The 21,790-nt window shown below is 44.6% G+C and overlaps 1 protein-coding gene and 1 non-coding gene across 2 annotated transcripts; one reads left to right on the plus strand and one right to left on the minus strand.

The window, feature by feature from the left end:
• Positions 1 to 16,650: 16,650 nt before the first annotated feature.
• Positions 16,651 to 19,715, plus strand: LOC123445593 (NADPH-dependent aldo-keto reductase, chloroplastic-like). The gene is made up of 8 exons (XM_045122604.1): positions 16,651 to 16,787; positions 16,977 to 17,111; positions 17,802 to 17,852; positions 18,045 to 18,121; positions 18,225 to 18,312; positions 18,616 to 18,888; positions 19,034 to 19,285; positions 19,489 to 19,715. Exons 2-8 carry the CDS (start codon positions 17,001 to 17,003, stop codon positions 19,570 to 19,572), a joined length of 936 nt encoding a protein of 311 aa, XP_044978539.1. The 5' UTR covers positions 16,651 to 16,787; positions 16,977 to 17,000; the 3' UTR covers positions 19,573 to 19,715.
• On the minus strand, positions 17,290 to 17,375 carry TRNAY-GUA. The gene is given in 2 exon segments: positions 17,290 to 17,325; positions 17,339 to 17,375. It is a non-coding gene; the product is annotated as a tRNA-Tyr (tRNA).
• Positions 19,716 to 21,790: the final 2,075 nt, after the last annotated feature.

The following is a 21,790-nucleotide window of genomic DNA, read 5'->3' on the forward strand; positions in this document are numbered from 1 at the left end:
TGAGGGCGGTCACCGAACCCGTACAAATGGCAACCCTTGGGGGCGGTCACCGAACCCTTACACGTGGCAACCCTTGGGGGCGGTTACCGGTACCCGTACAAATTGCTCGGGGGCAATCTCCACAACCTAATTGGAGACCCCGACGCTTCCCGGAGCTTCACACCACACTGATTGAGCTCCGAGACACCACCAAGCTTCTAGGACGCCAAAGCATCCACGAAGAACAATATCAAGGGTACTAAGTACCAAAGGTAGTAAGCTTCTCAACTTCTCACTTCCACGTATCACCGTGGAGAACTCAAACCGATGCAACTAATGCAATGGCAAGAACACACGAAGTGGTCAAGTCCCTCACACTCAAATCCCTCCACAACAACAAAAGCTATGGAGAAATATGAGAGGAAGAACAAGGAGCTCACAAAGAACTCCAAGATCAAGATCCAAGGGGTTCCCCTCACATAGAGGAGAAAGTGATTGGTGGAGATGTGGATCTAGATCTCCTCTCTCTTTTCCCTCAAGAACAAGCAAGAATCATTGGAGGGATAGAGAGTAATCAAGCTCCAAGAATGCCAACAATGGAGATAGAACAAGAGCTCAACAGATGGATAAGACCAAGGGGGAAGAAGACCCCCTTTATATAGTGGGGGAAGGAATCAGACCGTTACCCCCACTTTCTGCCCGAGCTCCAGCGGTACTACCGCTGGCTGCAGCGGTACTACCGCTGGCACTCCGGCGGTACTACCGCTGGCACTCCAGCGGTACTACCGCCAGCTAGCGGTACTACCGCTGGCTGCAGCGATACTACCGCTGGTACTCCAGCGGTACTACCGCTGGCCCCAGCGGTACTACCGTTGGGCCCCTGGTAGTGCAATGGCACTACCACCGCCACGAAAGTCTTCGCAAAAAGGTCCGTCCACGAACAACCGCTAGGCAGGCGGTACTAAGCTCCTGGAGTGGTACTACTGCTGACCAAGGGCGGTACTACCGCTTGGGCCAGCGGTACTACCGCTAGGTCCAGCGGTACTACCGCTCGCCACTGAAACAGCCATAACTTTCGCATACGAGCTCCGAATCGAGCAAACCCAAGCTTGTTGGATTCAGGACGACAAGGGCTATCCAAACAGCGATAGAACTCGAGCTTAAGACCATGCGGTTATGAATATGCCAAAGATATAGAGATGTGAGTCCTCTATGAATGAAGAACCGGCAAAAACTCCAACATCGAAAACATCATAGTAGATGCATATGGACTCCATTTTCGACGAACTCGAGCTTGTCACGAAGATGACCATAAGCTCTAAAACTCACAAAGAGAAACACCAAACAAGAACCAAGAAGTATGATGCAAGGATGCAAATGGTTTGAGCTCTCAACGAATGATACGATCAAGCTACTCACTTGAGAGCCCCCTTGATAGTACAACAATCTATCCTAAACAGAAAACCTATCAAGGGCAAACCTATACCTTTGAATGAAGAACCGGCAAAAACTCCAACATCGAAAACATCATAGTAGTTGCATATGGACTCCGTTTTCGATGAACTCGAGCTTGTCATGAAGATGACCATAAGCTCTAAAACTCACAAAGAGAAACACCAAATAAGAACCAAGAAGTATGATGCAAGGGTGCAAATGGTTTGAGCTCTCAACGAACGATACGATCAAGCTACTCACTTGAGAGCCCCCCTTGATAGAACAACAATCTATCCTAACCAGAAAACCTATCAAGGGCAAACCTATACCTTGCACCTCATCCTCTTGAGCTAGATGATGATGATCTTGGCTTCCTCAAGATGGACCACCTTTCTTGATTGTGTTGGCTTGATGAAGACTAGTTGATTGCTCCCCCATACTCACTATGGGTGAGCCACTCTTCAGCATATCTTCACAAGTCCATTGCCACCATAATGGACGGCAAGCTTCAAGCATGCTATCTTCGTGCTGATCCACTTGAACTTGCACACCGCAATCTTGATGACGATCACAACTTGATGTCATACTCCATGGGTTGTATGAGATCTTCCCTTTGACGCAAGCCCATGGAAACACACCTAACCCCCACATAGAACTCTCACGAAGACCATGGGTTAGTACACAAACACGTAATGGACAATGCTTACCATACCATGGGATCACTTGATCCCTCTCGGTACATCTTGTACGCTTTGTGTGTTGATCATCTTGATTTACTCTTTGTCTGAGATCTTGATCAACCATTGATGATGATCACAACTTGACGTCATACTCCATGGGTTGTATGAGATCTTACCTTTGACGCAAGCCCATGGAAACACACCTAACCCCCACATAGAACTCTCACGAAGACCATGGGTTAGTACACAAACACGTAATGGACAATGCTTACCATACCATGGGATCACTTGATCCCTCTCGGTACATCTTGTACGCTTTGTGTGTTGATCATCTTGATTTACTCTTTGTCTGAGATCTTGATCAACCATGTGTCTCTATGACCATTCTTTGGATAATACCTTGAATACCATCTTGGTCATCATATAAACTCCTTGAACCCAACAGATGGACTTCAAGAAGTGCCTATGGACAAATCCATACCATGGGATCACTTGATCCCTCTCGGTACATCTTGTACGCTTTGTGTGTTGATCATCTTGGTTTACTCTTTGTCTGAGATCTTGATCAACCTTGTGTCTCTATGACCATTCTTTGGATAATACCTTGAATACCATCTTGGTCATCATATAAACTCCTTGAACCCAACACATGGACTTCAAGAAGTGCCATGGACAAATCCTATAAATGTAACTTAAGGCAACCATTAGTCCATAGGAATTGTCATCAAGTACCAAAACCACATATGGAGATATTGTTGGGGAACGTCGCATGGGAAACAAAAAATTTCCTACGCGCACGAAGACCTATCATGGTGATGTCCATCTACGAGAGGGGATGAGTGATCTACGTACCCTTGTAGACCGTACAGCAGAAGCGTTAGATAACGCGGTTGATGTAGTGGAACGTCCTCACGTCCCTCGATCCTCCCCGCGAACAATCCCGCGATCAGTCCCACGATCTAGTACCGAACGGACGGCACCTCCGCGTTCAGCACACGTACAGCTCGACAATGATCTCGGCCTTCTTGATCCAGCAAGGAGACGGAGAGGTAGAAGAGTTCTCCGGCAGCATGACAGCGCTCCGGAGGTTGGTGATGACCTTGTCTCAGCAGGGCTCTACCCGAGCTCCGCAGAAACGCGATCTAGAGGAAAAACTGTGGAGGTATGTGGTCGGGCTGCCGTGGAAAAATCGTCTCAAATCAGCCCTAAAACCTCCGTATATATAGGTGGGAGGGAGGGGACCTTGCCTTGGGGCTCAAGGAGCCCCAAGGGGGTCGGCCGAGTCCAAGGGGGAGGACTCTCCCCCCCCCCCCAAACCGAGTTGGACTAGGTTTGGTGGGAGGGAGTCCCCCTTCCTTCCCACCTCCTCCTTTTTTTTCTCTCTCTTGATTTTCTTCTCCTTGGCGCATAGAGCCTTTTGGGCTGTCCCACCAGCCCACTAAGGGCTGGTGTGCCACCCTCAAGGCCTATGGGCTTCTCCGGGGTGGGTTGCCCCCCCCCCCCCCCCCGGTGAACTCCCGGAACCCATTCGTCATTCCCGGTACATTCCCGGTAACTCTGAAAACCTTCCGGTAATCAAATGAGGTCATCATATATATCAATCTTCGTTTCCGGACCATTCCGGAAACCCTCGTGACGTCCGTGATCTCATCCGGGACTCCGAACAACATTCGGTAACCAACCATATAACTCTAATACGCATAAAACAACGTCGAACCTTAAGTGTGCAGACCCTGCGGGTTCGAGAACTATGTAGACATGACCCGAGAGACTCCTCGGTCAATATCCAATAGCGGGACCTGGATGCCCATATTGGATCCTACATATTCTACGAAGATCTTATCGTTTGAACCTCAGTGCCAAGGATTCATATAATCCCGTATGTCATTCCCTTTGTCCTTCGGTATGTTACTTGCCCGAGATTCGATCGTCAGTATCCGTATACCTATTTCAATCTCGTTTACTGGCAAGTCTCTTTACTCGTTCTGTAATACAAGATCCCGCAACTTACACTAAGTTACATTGCTTGCAAGGCTTGTGTGTGATGTTGTATTACCGAGTGGGCCCCGAGATACCTCTCCGTTCACACGGAGTGACAAATCCCAGTCTTGATCCATACTAACTCAACTAACACCTTCGGAGATACCTGTAGAGCATCTTTATAGTCACCCAGTTACGTTGCGACGTTTGATACACACAAAGCATTCCTCCGGTGTCAGTGAGTTATATGATCTCATGGTCATAGGAATAAATACTTGACACGCAGAAAACAGTAGCAACAAAATGACACGATCAACATGCTACGTCTATTAGTTTGGGTCTAGTCCATCACGTGATTCTCCTAATGACGTGATCCAGTTATCAATCAACAACACCTTGTTCATAATCAGAAGACACTAACTATCTTTGATCAACTGGCTAGCCAACTAGAGGCTTGCTAGGGACGGTGTTTTGTCTATGTATCCACAAATGTAAATGAGTCTTCATTCAATACAATTATAGCATGGATAATAAACGATTATCTTGATACAGGAATTATAATAATAACTATATTTATTATTGCCTCTAGGGCATAATTCCAACAGTCTCCCACTTGCACTAGAGTCAATAATCTAGCCCTCACATCACTATGTGAATTACATTGTAATAAATCTAACACCCATACAGTTCTGGTGTTGATCATGCTTTGGCCGTGGAAGAGGTTTAGTCAGCGGGTCCGCTACATTCAGATCCGTGTGCACTTTGCATATATTCACGTCCTCTCCCTCGACGTAGTCGCGGATGAGGTTGAAGCGTCGTTTGATGTGTCTCGTCTTCTTGTGAAACCGTGGTTCCTTTGCTAAGGCAATGGCACCAGTGTTGTCACAGAACAAGGTTATTGGATTCAGTGCGCTTGGCACCACTCCAAGATCCGTCATGAACTGCTTCATCCAGACACCCTCCTTAGCCGCCTTCGAGGCAGCCATGTACTCCGCTTCACATGTAGAATCTGCTACGACGCTTTGCTTGGAACTGCACCAGCTTACTGCACCCCCATTAAGAATAAATACGTATCCGGTTTGCGACTTAGAGTCGTCCGGATCTGTGTCAAAACTTGCATCGACGTAACCTTTTACGGCGAGCTCTTCGTCACCTCCATATACGAGAAACATCTCCTTAGTCCTTTTCAGGTACTTCAGGATATTCTTGACCACTGTCCACTGATCCACTCCTGGATTACTCTGGAACCTACCTGCCATACTTATGGCCAGGCTAACATCCGGTCTAGTGCACAACATCGCATACATGATAGAACCTATGGCTGAAGCATAGGGGACGGAGCGCATATGCTCTCTATCTTCATCAGTTGCTGGGCACTGAGTCTTACTCAATCTCGTACCTTGTAGAACTGGCAAGAACCCTTTCTTGGACTGTTCCATTTTGAACCTCTTCAAAACTTTATCAAGGTATGTGCTTTGTGAAATTCCTATCAGGCGTTTTGATCTATCCCTATAGATCTTAATGCCTAGAATGTAAGCAGCTTCTCCTAGGTCCTTCATAGAGAAACTTTTATTCAAGTAACCTTTTATGCTCTCCAAAAACTCTACGTTGTTTCCAATCAGTAATATGTCATCCACATATAATATTAGAAATGCCACAGAGCTCCCACTCACTTTCTTGTAAATACAAGATTCTCCAACCACTTGTATAAACCCAAATGCTTTGATCACCTCATCAAAGCGTTTGTTCCAACTCCGAGATGCTTGCACCAGTCCATAAATGGATCGCTGGAGCTTGCACACCTTGTTAGCATTCTTAGGATCGACAAAACCTTCGGGTTGTATCATATAAAACTCTTCCTTAAGGAAACCGTTAAGGAACGTCGTTTTGACATCCATCTGCCAGATTTCATAATCGAAAAATGCAGCTATTGCTAACATGATTCTGACGCACTTAAGGATCGCTACAGGTGAGAAAGTCTCATTGTAGTCAACTCCTAGAACTTGTGAAAAACCCTTTGCCACAAGTCGAGCTTTATAAACGGTCACATTGCCGTCAGCGTCCGTCTTCTTCTTAAAGATCCATTTGTTCTAAATAGCCTTGCGGCCCTCAGGTAGTATCTCCAAAGTCCAGACTTTGTTCTCATACATGGATCCTATCTCGGATTTCATGGCTTCTAGCCATTTGTTGGAATCTGGCCCCACCATTGCTTCTTCATAATTTGCAGGTTCATTGTTGTCTAACAACATGATTGACAAGACGGGATTACCGTACCACTCTGGAGCAGCACGTGATCTCGTCGACCTGAGTGGTTCAACAGAAACTTGAACTGGAGTTTCATGATCATCATCATTAACTTCCTCCTCAACTGGCGTCGCAATGACAGAGGTTTCCCCCTGCCCTGCGCCACCATCCAGAGGGATGAGAGGTTCGACAACCTCGTCAAGTTCTATCTTCCTCCCACTCAATTCTCTCGAGAGAAACTCCTTCTCGAGAAAAGCTCCGTTTTTAGCAACAAACACTTTGCCCTCGGATTTGAGATAGAAGGTGTACCCAACTATCTCTTTTGGGTAACCTATGAAGACGCACTTTTCCGCTTTGGGTTCCAGCTTTTCAGGCTGAAGCTTTTTGACATAAGCATCACATCCCCAAACTTTAAGAAACGACAATTTTGGCCTTTTGCCATACCACAGTTCGTATGGTGTCGTCTCAACGGATTTTGATGGTGCCCTATTTAAAGTGAATGCAGCTGTTTCTAATGCATAGCCCCAAAATGATAACGGCAAATCAGTAAGAGACATCATAGATCGCACCATCTCTAATAGAGTACGATTACGACGTTCGGACACACCATTACGCTGTGGTGTTCCAGGCGGTGTTAACTGTGAAACAATTCCACATTGTCTTAAGTGAGCACCAAACTCGAAACTCAGATATTCACCCCCACGATCAGACCGCAGGAACTTGATCTTCTTGTTACGATGATTTTCCACTTCACTCTGAAATTGCTTGAACTTTTCAAATGTTTCAGACTTGTGCTTCATCAAGTAGACATAACCATATCTACTTAAATCGTCAGTGAAGGTGAGAAAATAACGATATCCGCCGCGTGCCTCCACGCTCATCGGACCACACACATCGGTATGTATGATTTCCAACAAGTCACTTGCACGCTCCATTGTTCCTGAGAACGGAGTCTTAGTCATCTTGCCCATGAGGCATGGTTCGCACGTGTCAAGTGAATCAAAGTCAAGTGACTCCAAAAGTCCATCAGCATGGAGTTTCTTCATGCACTTTACACCAATATGACCTAAGCGGCAGTGCCACAAAAATATGACGCTATCATTGTTAACTCTAACTCTTTTGGTCTCAATGTTATGTATATGCGTATCGCTATCAAGATTCAATATGAATAATCCTCTCACATTCGGTGCATGACCATAAAAGATGTTACTCATAGAAATAGAACAACCATTAATCTCTGACTTAAAAGAGTAACCGTCTCGCAATAAACAAGATCCAGATATAATGTTCATGCTCAACGCAGGCACCAAATAACAATGATTCAAGTTCATCATTAATCCTGACGGTAACTGAAGTGACACTATGCCGACGGCGATTGCATCAACCTTGGAACCATTTCCTATGCGCATCGTCACTTCATCTTTCGCCAGCCTTCGCCTATTCCGCAGTTCCTGTTTCGAGTTGCAAATATGAGCAACAGAACCGGTATCGAATACCCAGGCACTACTACGAGAGCCGGTTAAGTACACATCAATAACATGTATATCAAATATACTTGATTTTTCTTTGCCCGCCTTCTTATCTGCCAGATACTTGGGGCAATTGCGCTTCCAGTGACCCATACCCTTGCAATAGTAACACTCCTTTTCCGGCTTCGGTCCAGCTTTGGGTTTCTTCGTCGGATTGGCAACAGGCTTGCCGCTCTTCTTCGAATTGCCCTTCTTGCCTTTGCCGTTTCTCTTGAAACTAGTGGTCTTATTCACCATCAACACTTGATGCTCTTTACGGAGTTCAGACTCTGCGACTTTCAGCATCGCAAACAACTCGCCGGGAGACTTGTTCATCCCTTGCATGTTGTAGTTCAACACAAAGCCTTTATAGCTTGGCGGCAGTGATTGAAGGATTCTGTCAGTGATAGCTTCTTGCGGGAGTTCAATCCCCAGCTGAGCTAGACGGTTTGAGTACCCAGACATTTTGAGCACATGTTCACTTACAGATGAGTTTTCCTCCATCTTGCAAGCATAGAATTTATCGGAGGTCTCATACCTCTCGATCCGGGCGTTCTTCTGAAAGATAAACTCCAACTCCTGGAACATCTCAAATGCTCCATGACGCTCAAAGCGACGTTGAAGTCCCGGTTCTAAGCCATACAAGACTGCACATTGAACTATTGAGTAGTCCTCCTTACGTGCTAACCAAGCGTTCTTAACATCCTGATCAGCCGTAGCGGGTGGTTCATCTCCTAACGCAGCATTAAGGACATAATCCTTCTTCCCAGCTTGTAAGATTAGCTTAAGATTACGAGCCCAGTCTACAAAGTTGCTTCCATCATCTTTCAACTTAGCTTTCTCTAGGAACGTATTAAAATTCAGGATGACTGTCGCGTGAGCCATGATCTACAACACAAATATATTCAAAGTGGACTTAGACTATGTTCAAGATAATTAGAGTTTAACTTAATCAAATTATACGCTAAACTCCCACTCAAAAAGTACATCTCTCTAGTCATTTGAGTGGTTCATGATCCACTTACACTAGCTCAAGTCCGATCATCACGTGAGTTGAGTATAGTTTCAGTGGTAAGCATCCCTATGCTAATCATATCATCTATATGATTCATGACCGACCTTTCGGTCTCATGTGTTCCGAGGCCATGTCTGCACATGCTAGGCTCGTCAAGCTTAACCCGAGTGTTCCGCGTGCGCAACTGTTTTGCACCCGTTGTATGTGAACGTTGAGTCTATCACACCCGATCATCACGTGGTGTCTCGAAACGACGAACTGTAGCAACGGTGCACAGTCGGGGAGAACACAATTCCGTCTTGAAATTTTAGTGAGAGATCACCTCATAATGCTACCGTCGTTCTAAGCAAAATAAGGTGCATAAAAGAATTAACATCACATGCAATTCATAAGTGACATGATATGGCCATCATCACGTGCTTCTTGATCTCCATCACCAAAGCACCTGGCACGATCTTCTTTTCACCGGCGCCACACCATGATCATCCATCAACGTGTTGCCATCGGGGTTGTCGTGCTACTCATGCTATTACTACTAAAGCTACATCCTAGCAAAATAGTAAACGCATCCGCAGGCTCAAACGTTACTATAAAGACAACCCTATGGCTCCTGTCGGTTGCCGTACCATCGACGTGCAAGTCGATATTTCTATTACAACATGATCATCTCATACATCCAATATATCACATCACATCGTTGGCCATATCACATTACAAGCATACCCTGCAAAAACAAGTTAGACGTCCTCTAATTTTGTTGTTGCATGTTTTACGTGGTGACCAAGGGTATCTAGTAGGATCGCATCTTACTTACGCAAACACCACAACGGAGATATATGAGTTGCTATTTAACCTCATCCAAGGACCTCCTCGGTCAAATCCGATTCAACTAAAGTTGGAGAAACCGACACTTGCCAGTCATCTTTGAGCAAAGGGGGTTACTCGTAACGATGAAACCAGTCTCTCGTAAGCGTACGAGTAATGTCGGTCCAAGCCGCTTTAATCCAACAATACCGCGGAATCAAGAAAAGACTAAGGAGGGCAGCAAAGCGCACATCACCGCCCACAAAAACTATTGTGTTCTACTCGAGAAGACATCTACGCATGAACTTAGCTCTGATACCACTGTTGGGGAACGTCGCATGGGAAACAAAAAATTTCCTACGCGCACGAAGACCTATCATGGTGATGTCCATCTACGAGAGGGGATGAGTGATCTACGTACCCTTGTAGACCGTACAGCAGAAGCGTTAGATAACGCGGTTGATGTAGTGGAACGTCCTCACGTCCCTCGATCCGCCCCGCGAACAATCCCGCGATCAGTCCCACGATCTAGTACCGAACGGACGGCACCTCCGCGTTCAGCACACGTACAGCTCAAGGATGATCTCGGCCTTCTTGATCCAGCAAGAGAGACGGAGAGGTAGAAGAGTTCTCCGGCAGCGTGACGGCGCTCCGGAGGTTGGTGATGACCTTGTCTCAGCAGGGCTCCGCCCGAGCTCCGCAGAAACGCGATCTAGAGGAAAAACTGTGGAGGTATGTGGTCGGGCTGCCGTGGAAAAGTCGTCTCAAATCAGCCCTAAAACCTCCGTATATATAGGTGGGAGGGAGGGGACCTTGCCTTGGGGCTCAAGGAGCCCCAAGGGGGTCGGCCGAGTCCAAGGGGGAGGACTCTCCCCCCCCCAAACCGAGTTGGACTAGGTTTGGTGGGAGGGAGTCCCCCTTCCTTCCCACCTCCTCCTTTTTTTTTTTCTTTCTCTCTTGATTTTCTTCTCCTTGGCGCATAGAGCCTTTTGGGCTGTCCCACCAGCCCACTAAGGGCTGGTGTGCCACCCTCAAGGCCTATGGGCTTCTCCGGGGTGGGTTTCCCCCCCCCCCCCCCGGTGAACTCCCGGAACCCATTCGTCATTCCCGGTACATTCCCGGTAACTCTGAAAACCTTCCGGTAATCAAATGAGGTCATCCTATATATCAATCTTCGTTTCCGGACCATTCCGGAAACCCTCGTGACGTCCGTGATCTCATCCGGGACTCCGAACAACATTCGGTAACCAACCATATAACTCTAATACGCATAAAACAACGTCGAACCTTAAGTGTGCAGACCCTGCGGGTTCGAGAACTATGTAGACATGACCCGAGAGACTCCTCGGTCAATATCCAATAGCGGGACCTGGATGCCCATATTGGATCCTACATATTCTACGAAGATCTTATCGTTTGAACCTCAGTGCCAAGGATTCATATAATCCCGTATGTCATTCCCTTTGTCCTTCGGTATGTTACTTGCCCGAGATTCGATCGTCAGTATCCGTATACCTATTTCAATCTCGTTTACTGGCAAGTCTCTTTACTCGTTCCGTAATACAAGATCCCGCAACTTACACTAAGTTACATTGCTTGCAAGGCTTGTGTGTGATGTTGTATTACCGAGTGGGCCCCGAGATACCTCTCCGTTCACACGGAGTGACAAATCCCAGTCTTGATCCATACTAACTCAACTAACACCTTCGGAGATACCTGTAGAGCATCTTTATAGTCACCCAGTTACGTTGCGACGTTTGATACACACAAAGCATTCCTCCGGTGTCAGTGAGTTATATGATCTCATGGTCATAGGAATAAATACTTGACACGCAGAAAACAGTAGCAACAAAATGACACGATCAACATGCTACGTCTATTAGTTTGGGTCTAGTCCATCACGTGATTCTCCTAATGACGTGATCCAGTTATCAATCAACAACACCTTGTTCATAATCAGAAGACACTAACTATCTTTGATCAATTGGCTAGCCAACTAGAGGCTTGCTAGGGACGGTGTTTTGTCTATGTATCCACACATGTAAATGAGTCTTCATTCAATACAACTATAGCATGGATAATAAACGATTATCTTGATACAGGAATTATAATAATAACTATATTTATTATTGCCTCTAGGGCATAATTCCAACAGATATATGCTCCAACACCGCCGGTGGCCAAAGGGGCCTCGCCCCCCTCCTCTCTCTCTCTAAATCGACCTGGTTAGTGGGGTTGATCCCCCACTACCCCCCCCCCCCCCGGCCGCATGACATGTAGGGCCCAGCCCATGTTAGCACACACACAAAATATTGTTTAAAAAATAAAATAAAAATAAAATATTAATTAAGTACCTAATTAGTCAATTAATTAATTTAATTGAAGTAATTAGATTAATTATGTGCTATATTAACTTATTAGAGTATGACATGTGGGCCCAAGGTAATTAGAACTAATTAAAAACAATTTAATTAAGTCTGCTAATTAATTACACTAACCACTCTATGACATGTGGACCCCACCTATTAATTAATCTCTTTAAAGTTAACTAAAACATTAAATAACCTTGATACGCTTTTCGTTCGTGTGTCACGCGTCCCTAGCATAGCGAACATGAAACTTTTCCATCGTTTTCGCCTGTCCGGTAGTAGCAAGAGACCCGGAAAATATCATCAGATATTTTTTTCCTGCTCCGCCAGTAACGTGTAGTATTGCGTTAGCTCATCCCTAGCACTGCATTTTGTCATGGCATGCATCGTAATGCATTTGCCTGCTTTATATTTATTGTTTCTTCCCCCTCTTCTATCCGGTAGACGTTGACACTGACGCTGTTGCCGGGTGCGACTACCCTCCTGACGACCAGTGCTTTGTCGCAGAGCAACAAGGCAAGCAAACCCTCCTTGATCATCCCTATATCGCCTATTCTTTCTCCCTCATGCTTGCATTAGATTTTGCTATTGTTGTAGATATCTCATATTCTCATGCATAGTCTGTTTTTGATGAACGACTACTTTACTCTAGGGCACTTTAAACTATTTAATATAGGTGGAGCAGTGATCCCATTTACCCCTTAGTCCAGTTGCCCCGCTTTATCACCAAGTCTTGATTCTACTCATCGACGAGCCAAGACCCGTCATATCACTCAGACCCGCTTAATTGTACGACGCTGTAGAGCCACTATCGAGTACCGAGGGTGACACCTCGATATGTACTCCTGATGTTAGCTCTGTAGTGTAGTTAACCGACGGTGTCTCTCGGAGGGTGATTCCTCCTTCACCACCTCGATGACGACTCTGTCGTACAACCCATCAGGAGTGGTCCATCGAGGGTGATTCCTCCCTGGCCACCTTGACGATTCCATTGTTCGGAATCCATCGAGGATGATACCTCGGATCCCTCTGATGTTACAGCCGCACAGTTAATTGACCTTGCTACTCAGTACATGAAAGTTGTGTTGCGGGTGGATTCCCACGTGGTTGTGACGAGGCATGGCCGGGCATTCTTGGCCCTTGTCACACATCCTCGAGACGGGGCGACGGGACCACATATCGTGGATTGCTGATCATCACCGCAGTGTTAATTAAAATGCTAATGGGATTTGGGTATTTGATCTGAGTTGGTCGGGAGACCTTTTCGCACTAACCTTCACGTGGGAGAAGTTATGGGTACTCGACATCGTGGTATCAGCTGAAGCTCTTCAGACGTCAGCAATGGAGCGGCGCGCGCACGAGTGGTCTGCATAAGCATCATCTTGTATAAGAGGTGTCGGGACTGACATCGGCCGCCCTCGCATCGTGCAGGAGTGCAAAGGGTGATGGGCCCATGACCCTTGCATGCTTAGGATTTAGACCGGCGCGCTGGCCTCTCTATTGAGCCTAGGTAGGGTTGCGACGTGTCGATTTTCCAAGGCCGGGCATGACCCAGGAAAGTGTGTTCGGTCAGAGCGTGATCGAGCGTGTTGGGGACTGTGGTGCACTCCTGCAGGGATGAAAAATAAATATTCAAATAGTCGTGTTCATGGTTACAGGACGACTTGGAATTGTATCCTCGTCTTATACAACTTCAATTGTTACTTAACTGGAATGTTTGCTCCGAGAATGATTTCTCACATGGAGTCGAGGAAGAATATGTGGGCGTGACCTTAATTAATTGTTGCAGCAATATGACTATATATTTGTGTTACTTGCTCTACTCTCGTCTATTGCTGCAAGACCCTGAAGATGCTAATCTTTGATAGGACTAGCCCCTTCTCTCTATTCTCGCATTACAGCAGTCAGTCCACGTCTAACACCCTTTCTTTGATACTGGTGCATATTTATCATAGTTCTGATGCCAATCTTGCGAGTACATTTGGTAAATACTCATTGTTGCTTTGCTCCCCTTTTTCCCTTGATACGATTGTTGCGACCAGATGATGGAGCCCAGGAGATGACGTATCCCGTCGACGACGTCTGCTACCCGACGGTGCCGACTGCTACATGAAGGTTGCTGACGACCATGAGTAGTTCAGGAGGTTCCCAGGCAGGAGGCCTCGCCTCGTTCGGTCGTTGTATCTTTGTGCTAGCCCTCTCTAAGGCATTACCTCGTTTTATGTCTGTACTCAGATATTATTGCTTCCGCTAACTCGTGTGTTTCTCGAGCTTCTGTATTCTAGCCCTCGGGGTCCCTGGCTTGTAATATGTAGCTTGTATGTTTTTTTATTTATGTCTAGAGTTGTGTTGTGATATCTTCTCATGAGTCCTTAAGCTTGGTCGTACGCATTTGTGTGTATGATTAGCGTACGATCAAATAAGGGACGTCACGATAACTAAAAGCAGAGAGATTTGGTAGTTCAAAGATTGCCAACATATATAATGTGGATTCGCCATTGGCGAACCTAAGGAGTTGCCATCTTAAAAAATCCGACAAAAAAAAGGCGTGGTATGGCCAAAACTATAAGGAATTGACCATTGTAGTGGGATCTTTCTTTCTTTTTTTCCTTCTCGTTATTGCCTTTTGGTTGTGTGCATACGTAACGTCTTCACGACATTGTGTTGTTATAGAGGTTGGGTGTAATTGTTATCTACACGATATTAATATATTTCACTTGTCAATAAAATGGATAAAACTATGAATTTTCGGGTGATACAGATTCCCATGGGAAAAAACTAGGAGATGTCGGCTAAACCGGAATATTCTGAAAACAACGCTTGCCATCCTGGGAACAGGCAATTAACTATGGGAATGTATCTAAAATATACTCTTAGAATAGACAATAAAGAAACAAATCTGATTGCCAAGACACAAAGAACACAAAGTGCAACTCATTCCCATGCATTTTACACCTAAATTTGTCATATCTCATCTGAAAAAAGTTGCCAGACCCCATCTAAATGATTGACATATGATTTTCATGTACTTACCATCTTTCACCATGAAACCTAATACTCCCTTTCATCCATATTACGTGTCTTAGAATTGACTAGATACGGATGTATCTAACACTAAAATGTGTGTGTATCTATAGTTCTAGACAAATCTAGAACAAGTAATATGGATCGGAGGGACTAGTAAACATAATGTTGCCCATTAAGTTGCCACCAACCATATGAACAAATAACCATATGTTTTCGTGGAAGAAACTAGACATGCACTTAATGTTGTTTATATGACTTGCAAACAAAAAGTGCCATCGTGTGATACCTTAACTTGCCATGACAAAAGTGATACCTTAACTTGCCATGAAAAAAGAGGTAGAAGTCAGCGAACTGACTGGTTCTAAAGTTTCTTCCCTTGCTCATGTCTCATCCTATAATCAGACGTTCATGCTTCTTTCCTAACTCTATGCCTCACACCCATCTTCCATTCGAATGGCTCCAAACCCATTCTATCCTTCTCACTCCCCTAAACCCTCATACCCTCCCCCCCCACACACACACACAAAAAAATAGCTCGCCTCGTATGAATCAACCACAAAATGCAAGGGAAATCGCATGTACCTCACCAGGGCGGGCGGGCGACCCTTAATTCCATGTCGTTGTAGAACTTCAAAGGAAGGAAAACGTAATGAAGATGGACGATGAGTCGAGCCGCGAACGACTCACATAACGTCTGCTCGAGATAAATTACGTTCCATATTACAGAAGTTTGGTATTGTAGATATAAATAATTTTCTCTATAACTTTGGTCAAAGTTTGTAAAGTTTGACATTTGAAAGAACAATGCACTATATGACGAAACCGCATGAGTAATGCATTAGTTTCAGCATAATTTTTCTTCCACTTTTAGTTGAGTTTTGGCATAACTCGACCTCTGCTATTTGACAGTATTGCACCGTAGAAATCGCTAGACTCAGACCCTCCTATGTACTAGTAGAACGCCCGTGCGTTGCCACGGGCTTTCGAGAAAACAAAATAAGATGCTACTCACTGAGCTAACCAAGAACAATGCCGACTAAGCTAACACACATCTTTTTATATAATCAGCTAACACATATCATACTATGAAACACAATAATCTTAGAGCACCTATAGCCGGTCCCCTCGAATCCTACTCAAACGTCCACGGAAACTTCCACTCGGTGACCGAACAGGAGGGAGAAGAAAAAAGGTGACCTAACCAGACCCCTTATATCATCCCTATACCAAAGTAAATCTTACAACCTCATATTAGAGATTAGATATCTTTCACTCCGATTACCAAAATAATGAACACCCTTACAATAAAGGGAGACAACGGGAGACACACACATGTACTCGACGACAAGTGCGCGTATGAGAGGGGGGATGACTAAGTTTTCGCTCCTCTAGCTACACAATGGAAGAAGTAAATAAACTCGGTGTGTGCTCAGTCCATGCAACTTAAAAGTGCACCCACAAAAGAAAAGCTATTTTTTTCTCATGTGGGACCGCTGATCCCCCATCCGACGGTACCGGTTCGCACTAATAAAACTCCGGACGGGAAATATTAAAAAGAAAAACCAGGCCGGCAAGTCCGGCAAAAAGAACTCTACTGGCCGCTTGTCGTCGTTCTCCGCCTTGTCGCATGCCCGCATTGCTTCTCCGGTCTTCATCCCTTGGCCGCGTCTCTCCTCTCCAGGCGGCCGTCAGCTTCCCTCCGCTTCGCCTTCCCCGAAGACTCTCGACGGGCGACGGCACAAAGAGCGTAAGGATCGATCAGCTTCTGTCCCAACCCGATTGCAAGTAACCCATCATTCCTCTGCTTTCCCGTCGGGATTAATTTCACTGTGCAGGAGCGTATTCTTCTCAGCTTGAACTCTGAAGGATCCTCAAGTGTCAAATGAATGGACGGAGCGGCGTCCTTACCTCTTGTTCTTTCTTTGATCGCTCGCAGGCTTTGGCGACCAGATAACCGGAGATGGCCGGATCCTTTGTCCTCAACACCGGCGCAAGAATGCCATCGGTTGGCCTGGGCACAGCGAAAACAGAACCCGGCGCCGTTGGGGAGGCCGTCTACGCTGCTGTCAAGGTATGTATTTTCTGAGGGAATATGCAGAGATTTGCTCTGTTTATTGGCTGAGAACCTACATCGAATCGGTTGTGGATGTTGGATTTGTTCAATTCATATGTTGGTACTCGGGCATCAGTTGAACTGTAAACAGTTTCTCGCAAAAAAAAAGAAACTGTAAAACACTTGCAAAAAAAAATCCGACCTACCGGATTCGAACCAGTGACCTAAGGATTAATCTGCAACGACTACAGTCCTCCGCTCTACCAACTGAGCTAAGGTCGGGGATCTGACAAGTAAAATTTTTACTCCCACTTGAAGCTTTCAGAAGGTACGATGTGTGCGATTTAAGCTGGAGCAGAGTATTTTGGCACATATATACTCCCTCAGTTCCTAAATATAAGTCTTTTTAGAGGTTCAACTAATGAACTACATACGGATGTATATAGACATATTTTGAAGTATAGATTCATTCATTTTGCTCTGTATGTAGACATCTAGTGAAATATCTTAAAAGACTTATATTTAGGTACGGAGGAAGTATAAAACAAGCAAACATAATTCAGTTAGAAGGTTGTATGTCTGCGATTCTGAAATTCCATCAATCCAGCCTAGATTCACTTAGTTTTGGAAGTACCGAAGTCTTAAGGTTGAAATATGAGACTGTGCTATCTCATCCAAGTCTAAGAATTTATTGCATTTACAATACAGGCTGGATATCGGCATATTGATTGTGCTCCGGCGTACCGCAACGAGAAGGAGGTAATACTTGAGCCATACCTTTCTATCATATCAGGAAAATGATAGGTTCATGAAATGTTGGTGGTTAGTCATGAGAGTATGAGACTCATGACATCATTATCTGAAGTCGTTTCTGCTACACAAAACTGTCCAGCCGTAACCTTGTGAGTTTTGTTATATCACCAGCCGAATTGAATATATACCCTTTCATAGATTGGTCTGGCTCTGAAGAAACTATTTGAGGATTGCGTGGTTAAGCGTGAAGATTTATTTATCTCTTCTAAGTTGTGGTTAGGCCTCATTCCTTTTTTACCTTAGTTGCATCATTTGCAGAGGAACATCTCATATAATTTGCAAGGCTGTGTTGTCAGAAAGATATTTTGGATTTTGCAGGTCTGGTAATCACGCCCCAGAAGACGTGACAGAGGGCATTGACACTACTCTTGAAGATTTACAACAGGAGTACTTAGACCTGTTCCTTGTAAATTTCTATACTTGACTGTCGCAGTATCCATTTAGTAGTGATCGTCTATCCAACACCCAATACTAGAGTACAAATATGAGCCATCTCTGAGTTACTTCTTTGGTGTGAAGGATCACATGAAGGCTGTTATATTTATTCTAGAGTGATCAAAGGCAACCTAATAATGTTACATTTATTTATTGATGAAGTAACTATTTTATTGAATGAAGTGCGTTCCCCAGGCTCATTGTGAGGTAAACATTGTTTTAGCTGTATGAATGCATCTGAGTTGGTTTATTGATAATGTACTATATTCTGCAGATTCACGCGCCAGTACGTACTAAGAAAGGAGCTATTCGAACCGCCGAAAACTATATTCCTCTCAATATCCCTGCTACATGGGAAGCGATGGAGAAGTTATATGTCTCCGGCAAGGCACGTGCAATCGGTGTGAGCAACTTCTCTTGTAAGAGGATGGAGGATTTGCTTGCCATTGCTAGAGTAACTCCGGCGGTCAACCAGGTTGAGTCTCATCCAGGTTGGCAGCAAATGAAACTCCGCGAACTTTGCCAGTCAAACGGTGTTCACCTTTCTGTAAGTTTCAAACATCACTAATGTACAAGCAATTTTACCTCTTATTTGTTTTTTTAATAAGATGATGCCCTAGTTTCTTGAAAAGCACTTCTCCCTTGGTTAGGTTACTTCGGTTGTTCATAAATTTTCAGTTCCATTTTTGCAGGCATATTCACCCTTAGGTAGACCTGGATCACCTGCGTTCACGGGTCCAAGCTTTCTTATCAACCCTATTTTCATCTATATTGCCGAGAAATTGCAGAAAACTCCTGCACAGGTTGCTCTACGCTGGGGTCTTCAAATGGGCCAGAGTGTACTTCCAAAAAGCATCAATGAAACAAGGATAAGGGAGAACTTTAACATATTTGATTGGTCTATTCCTGAAGATTTGATGTCAAAGTTCTCTGAAATCCCACAGGCATGACTAAACACCTCTCTTTTTCTCCATGTACATGTCCCTGCATATCTTTTGATGGTAATATGCAATGTTTTGTCCTTCTGTATTTTTTCTTAAAAACATTAATGTTTTTTATAATTATTTTTTAGAAACTTAATGCATGACAACCCATATATTACCCTCTGATATTGGCTATTGATATTCCTTTGGTCCTTTGTATGCAGAATAAGACTCTAAGAGCTGAATTTGTAGTTCACCCACAAGGTATTTACAAAACCGTGGATGATTTTTGGGATGGTGAAATCTGAAGCGTATGAAGTTCTGATGAAGGCATAGAATTATATCATGCTAGAAAATCTCTTACTTCTCGTTATTGGTTGTATACAGATATTTCTTTAAAACTGTTGACAATGAATGCTTTTTTATGGATGTGTGCATCAATCGATGGAGAGTCCGGAAAATGGTTTTTTTTATGAAAGACTTGAAATAATTGCTTGATCATATAGTTTCTTATGTTGTTGTTTTGTGAACGATATAGTTTCTTATGTGATTCTGCGTTTTGATTGCCGTGTCCCCCCATACGAAAATATTATCTTCAAAGTGTGAAAGTTATGTATCATATTGTAGTTCTTAACCTTAAGAGTATTGCCATCATTTCTAAAGAAAAAAGAAAATCGTTTCCATCTTGCATTGATATGGAAAAAATACATACCATAAGGACATGTACAATGCAAGGCGCTTAAAAATTAACCCATTTTCGCTTAAGTAGTGATGCTTATTTATAGAGGGTCGATGCTTAACTAGGCACTCTGCTATGGAAAAAAGCAGCAATACTCAAGAACAAATTGATTATTTTACTAAACACCTTTTTTTTAAATGTTGATTGTAGACCAACCTTCAAAATTACAACGGTGTACTTCAAAGTGATAGGCACCGCGAGGAGAGGCATGTCGAGACCAAGGGGTGAAAAGGAAAACCGAAACACATAACCTTGCAACAATGGCCATCGTCTCCGCCCTACGCCACGCCCCTAGGGAGGCAAGCCACGAGCGGCTTTCTCATCGCCGTAGGCATCCCACCCAGAGGATGCATCACTCCTCCCTGCAAAGCGGGGCACTGTCCTTCCCCTTTCCTCCCTCTCAGTCCCACAGCCAAACATCATCGCCGAAACACAACTCCTCCTGCACTTCGGAAATGCCCGCACCCGGGTCCACTTGGTGTGATGGTGCTTCCACGGCCTTGGGTGCGACTATTTCCTCTTTGTTTCTTTGGCGGCTCTATAGCGGCGTCTGTTTCCGGAGGAGAATGTTGGTGTTCCAGTTTCTAGGGTCCTTCTGGGACTAATTTGTAAAAAAAATCAAGGGTCCTTTTTGCAAAGTTTCATAGAAAACCGTCTTCATTGCTTGTTCTTGTATGTGTGGCTACTGTCCCAAAAAATTGGATTTCAATCACTGTGGTTGGTAGAACAAAGGAAACAAGGATAGAATATAAGAAGAAGAAAAATAAGTGGCGAGAGGAAAATAGAGCTAAAATCCATAGCATTCTCCACGCACCCATCATTTTTTAGCAATGACCTTGCCACACTGATTTAGTGAACATAGGATAGGGCAAATTTCTTCCCACCGCATCATTCCTTGTGTGGGGAGATAGATACAAGGTGAGTGCACCACAAAAGAAGGGGAACCAAGTAGATCTATTCCTTGGCGAAGTATTGACGGGCCATGAAGCTTAAATTTTTCACGTATTATGGCAGTTCATTCGGGACAAAAAGATGCAGTCACGTCGTAGCTATGTCACCAAAGACATTGCTTGGGAAAGAAGTCGGCAGTCACGCTCCCAAAAAACTGATAGTTCCTCTTTAGTATAGGATCCAAGAGTCGGGGTTACAGTTTATTGTCCCACTTCATGGTGCACACCAAGTGGCGGCGTGGGATAGCGGTAGGTGGCCCAAAGACCTGGAACTAGGAGGCAGACAGATAGGAATTAAAGTGGTTTTTATGCTTGAAAAAGAGTGACCTCTTATAAACTAGTTAAAATTGATCCACTCAGGGATGAGGAGAAACCATTTGCATCTGTTTGGATTCGCTTTTCAATAGTAGGAGAAATGTTTCAACTTCTTTCCTATGTGCCTGAAAGAAGACGACACACGTACTATCATCGCACTAATCGCGAGGAAAATAATTTTGGGTCGGTAAGACTAGAAAAAGAAGAGTCTATTACTGCTTTTGGCCTTTCTCCGCCTTGTTGCATATCCGCACCCGCGTTGTTTTTTTGGTTTCTCTGGTCCTTGGTCACGTCCCCTTCTTGACGGTTGCCATCTTCCCTCCACTTTGTTGCCTTTTTTGGAGACTTGATGGCGAGTGACGGTGTAAGGAGCATAAGAGCATCTATAGCTGGATGTAGCTAATCTGGCCGAATATATGTCGCGGACACATCCAGATGTATCCGTCGATAGTGATTGGTCCATCCTCAAATGGATGTGTCCACTTTCGTATACTTCATATATGGTTCCCTAAATCCATGCTA

Source organism: Hordeum vulgare, chromosome 1H, assembly GCF_904849725.1.
Source record: "Hordeum vulgare subsp. vulgare chromosome 1H, MorexV3_pseudomolecules_assembly, whole genome shotgun sequence".
Lineage (NCBI taxonomy): Eukaryota > Viridiplantae > Streptophyta > Magnoliopsida > Poales > Poaceae > Hordeum > Hordeum vulgare.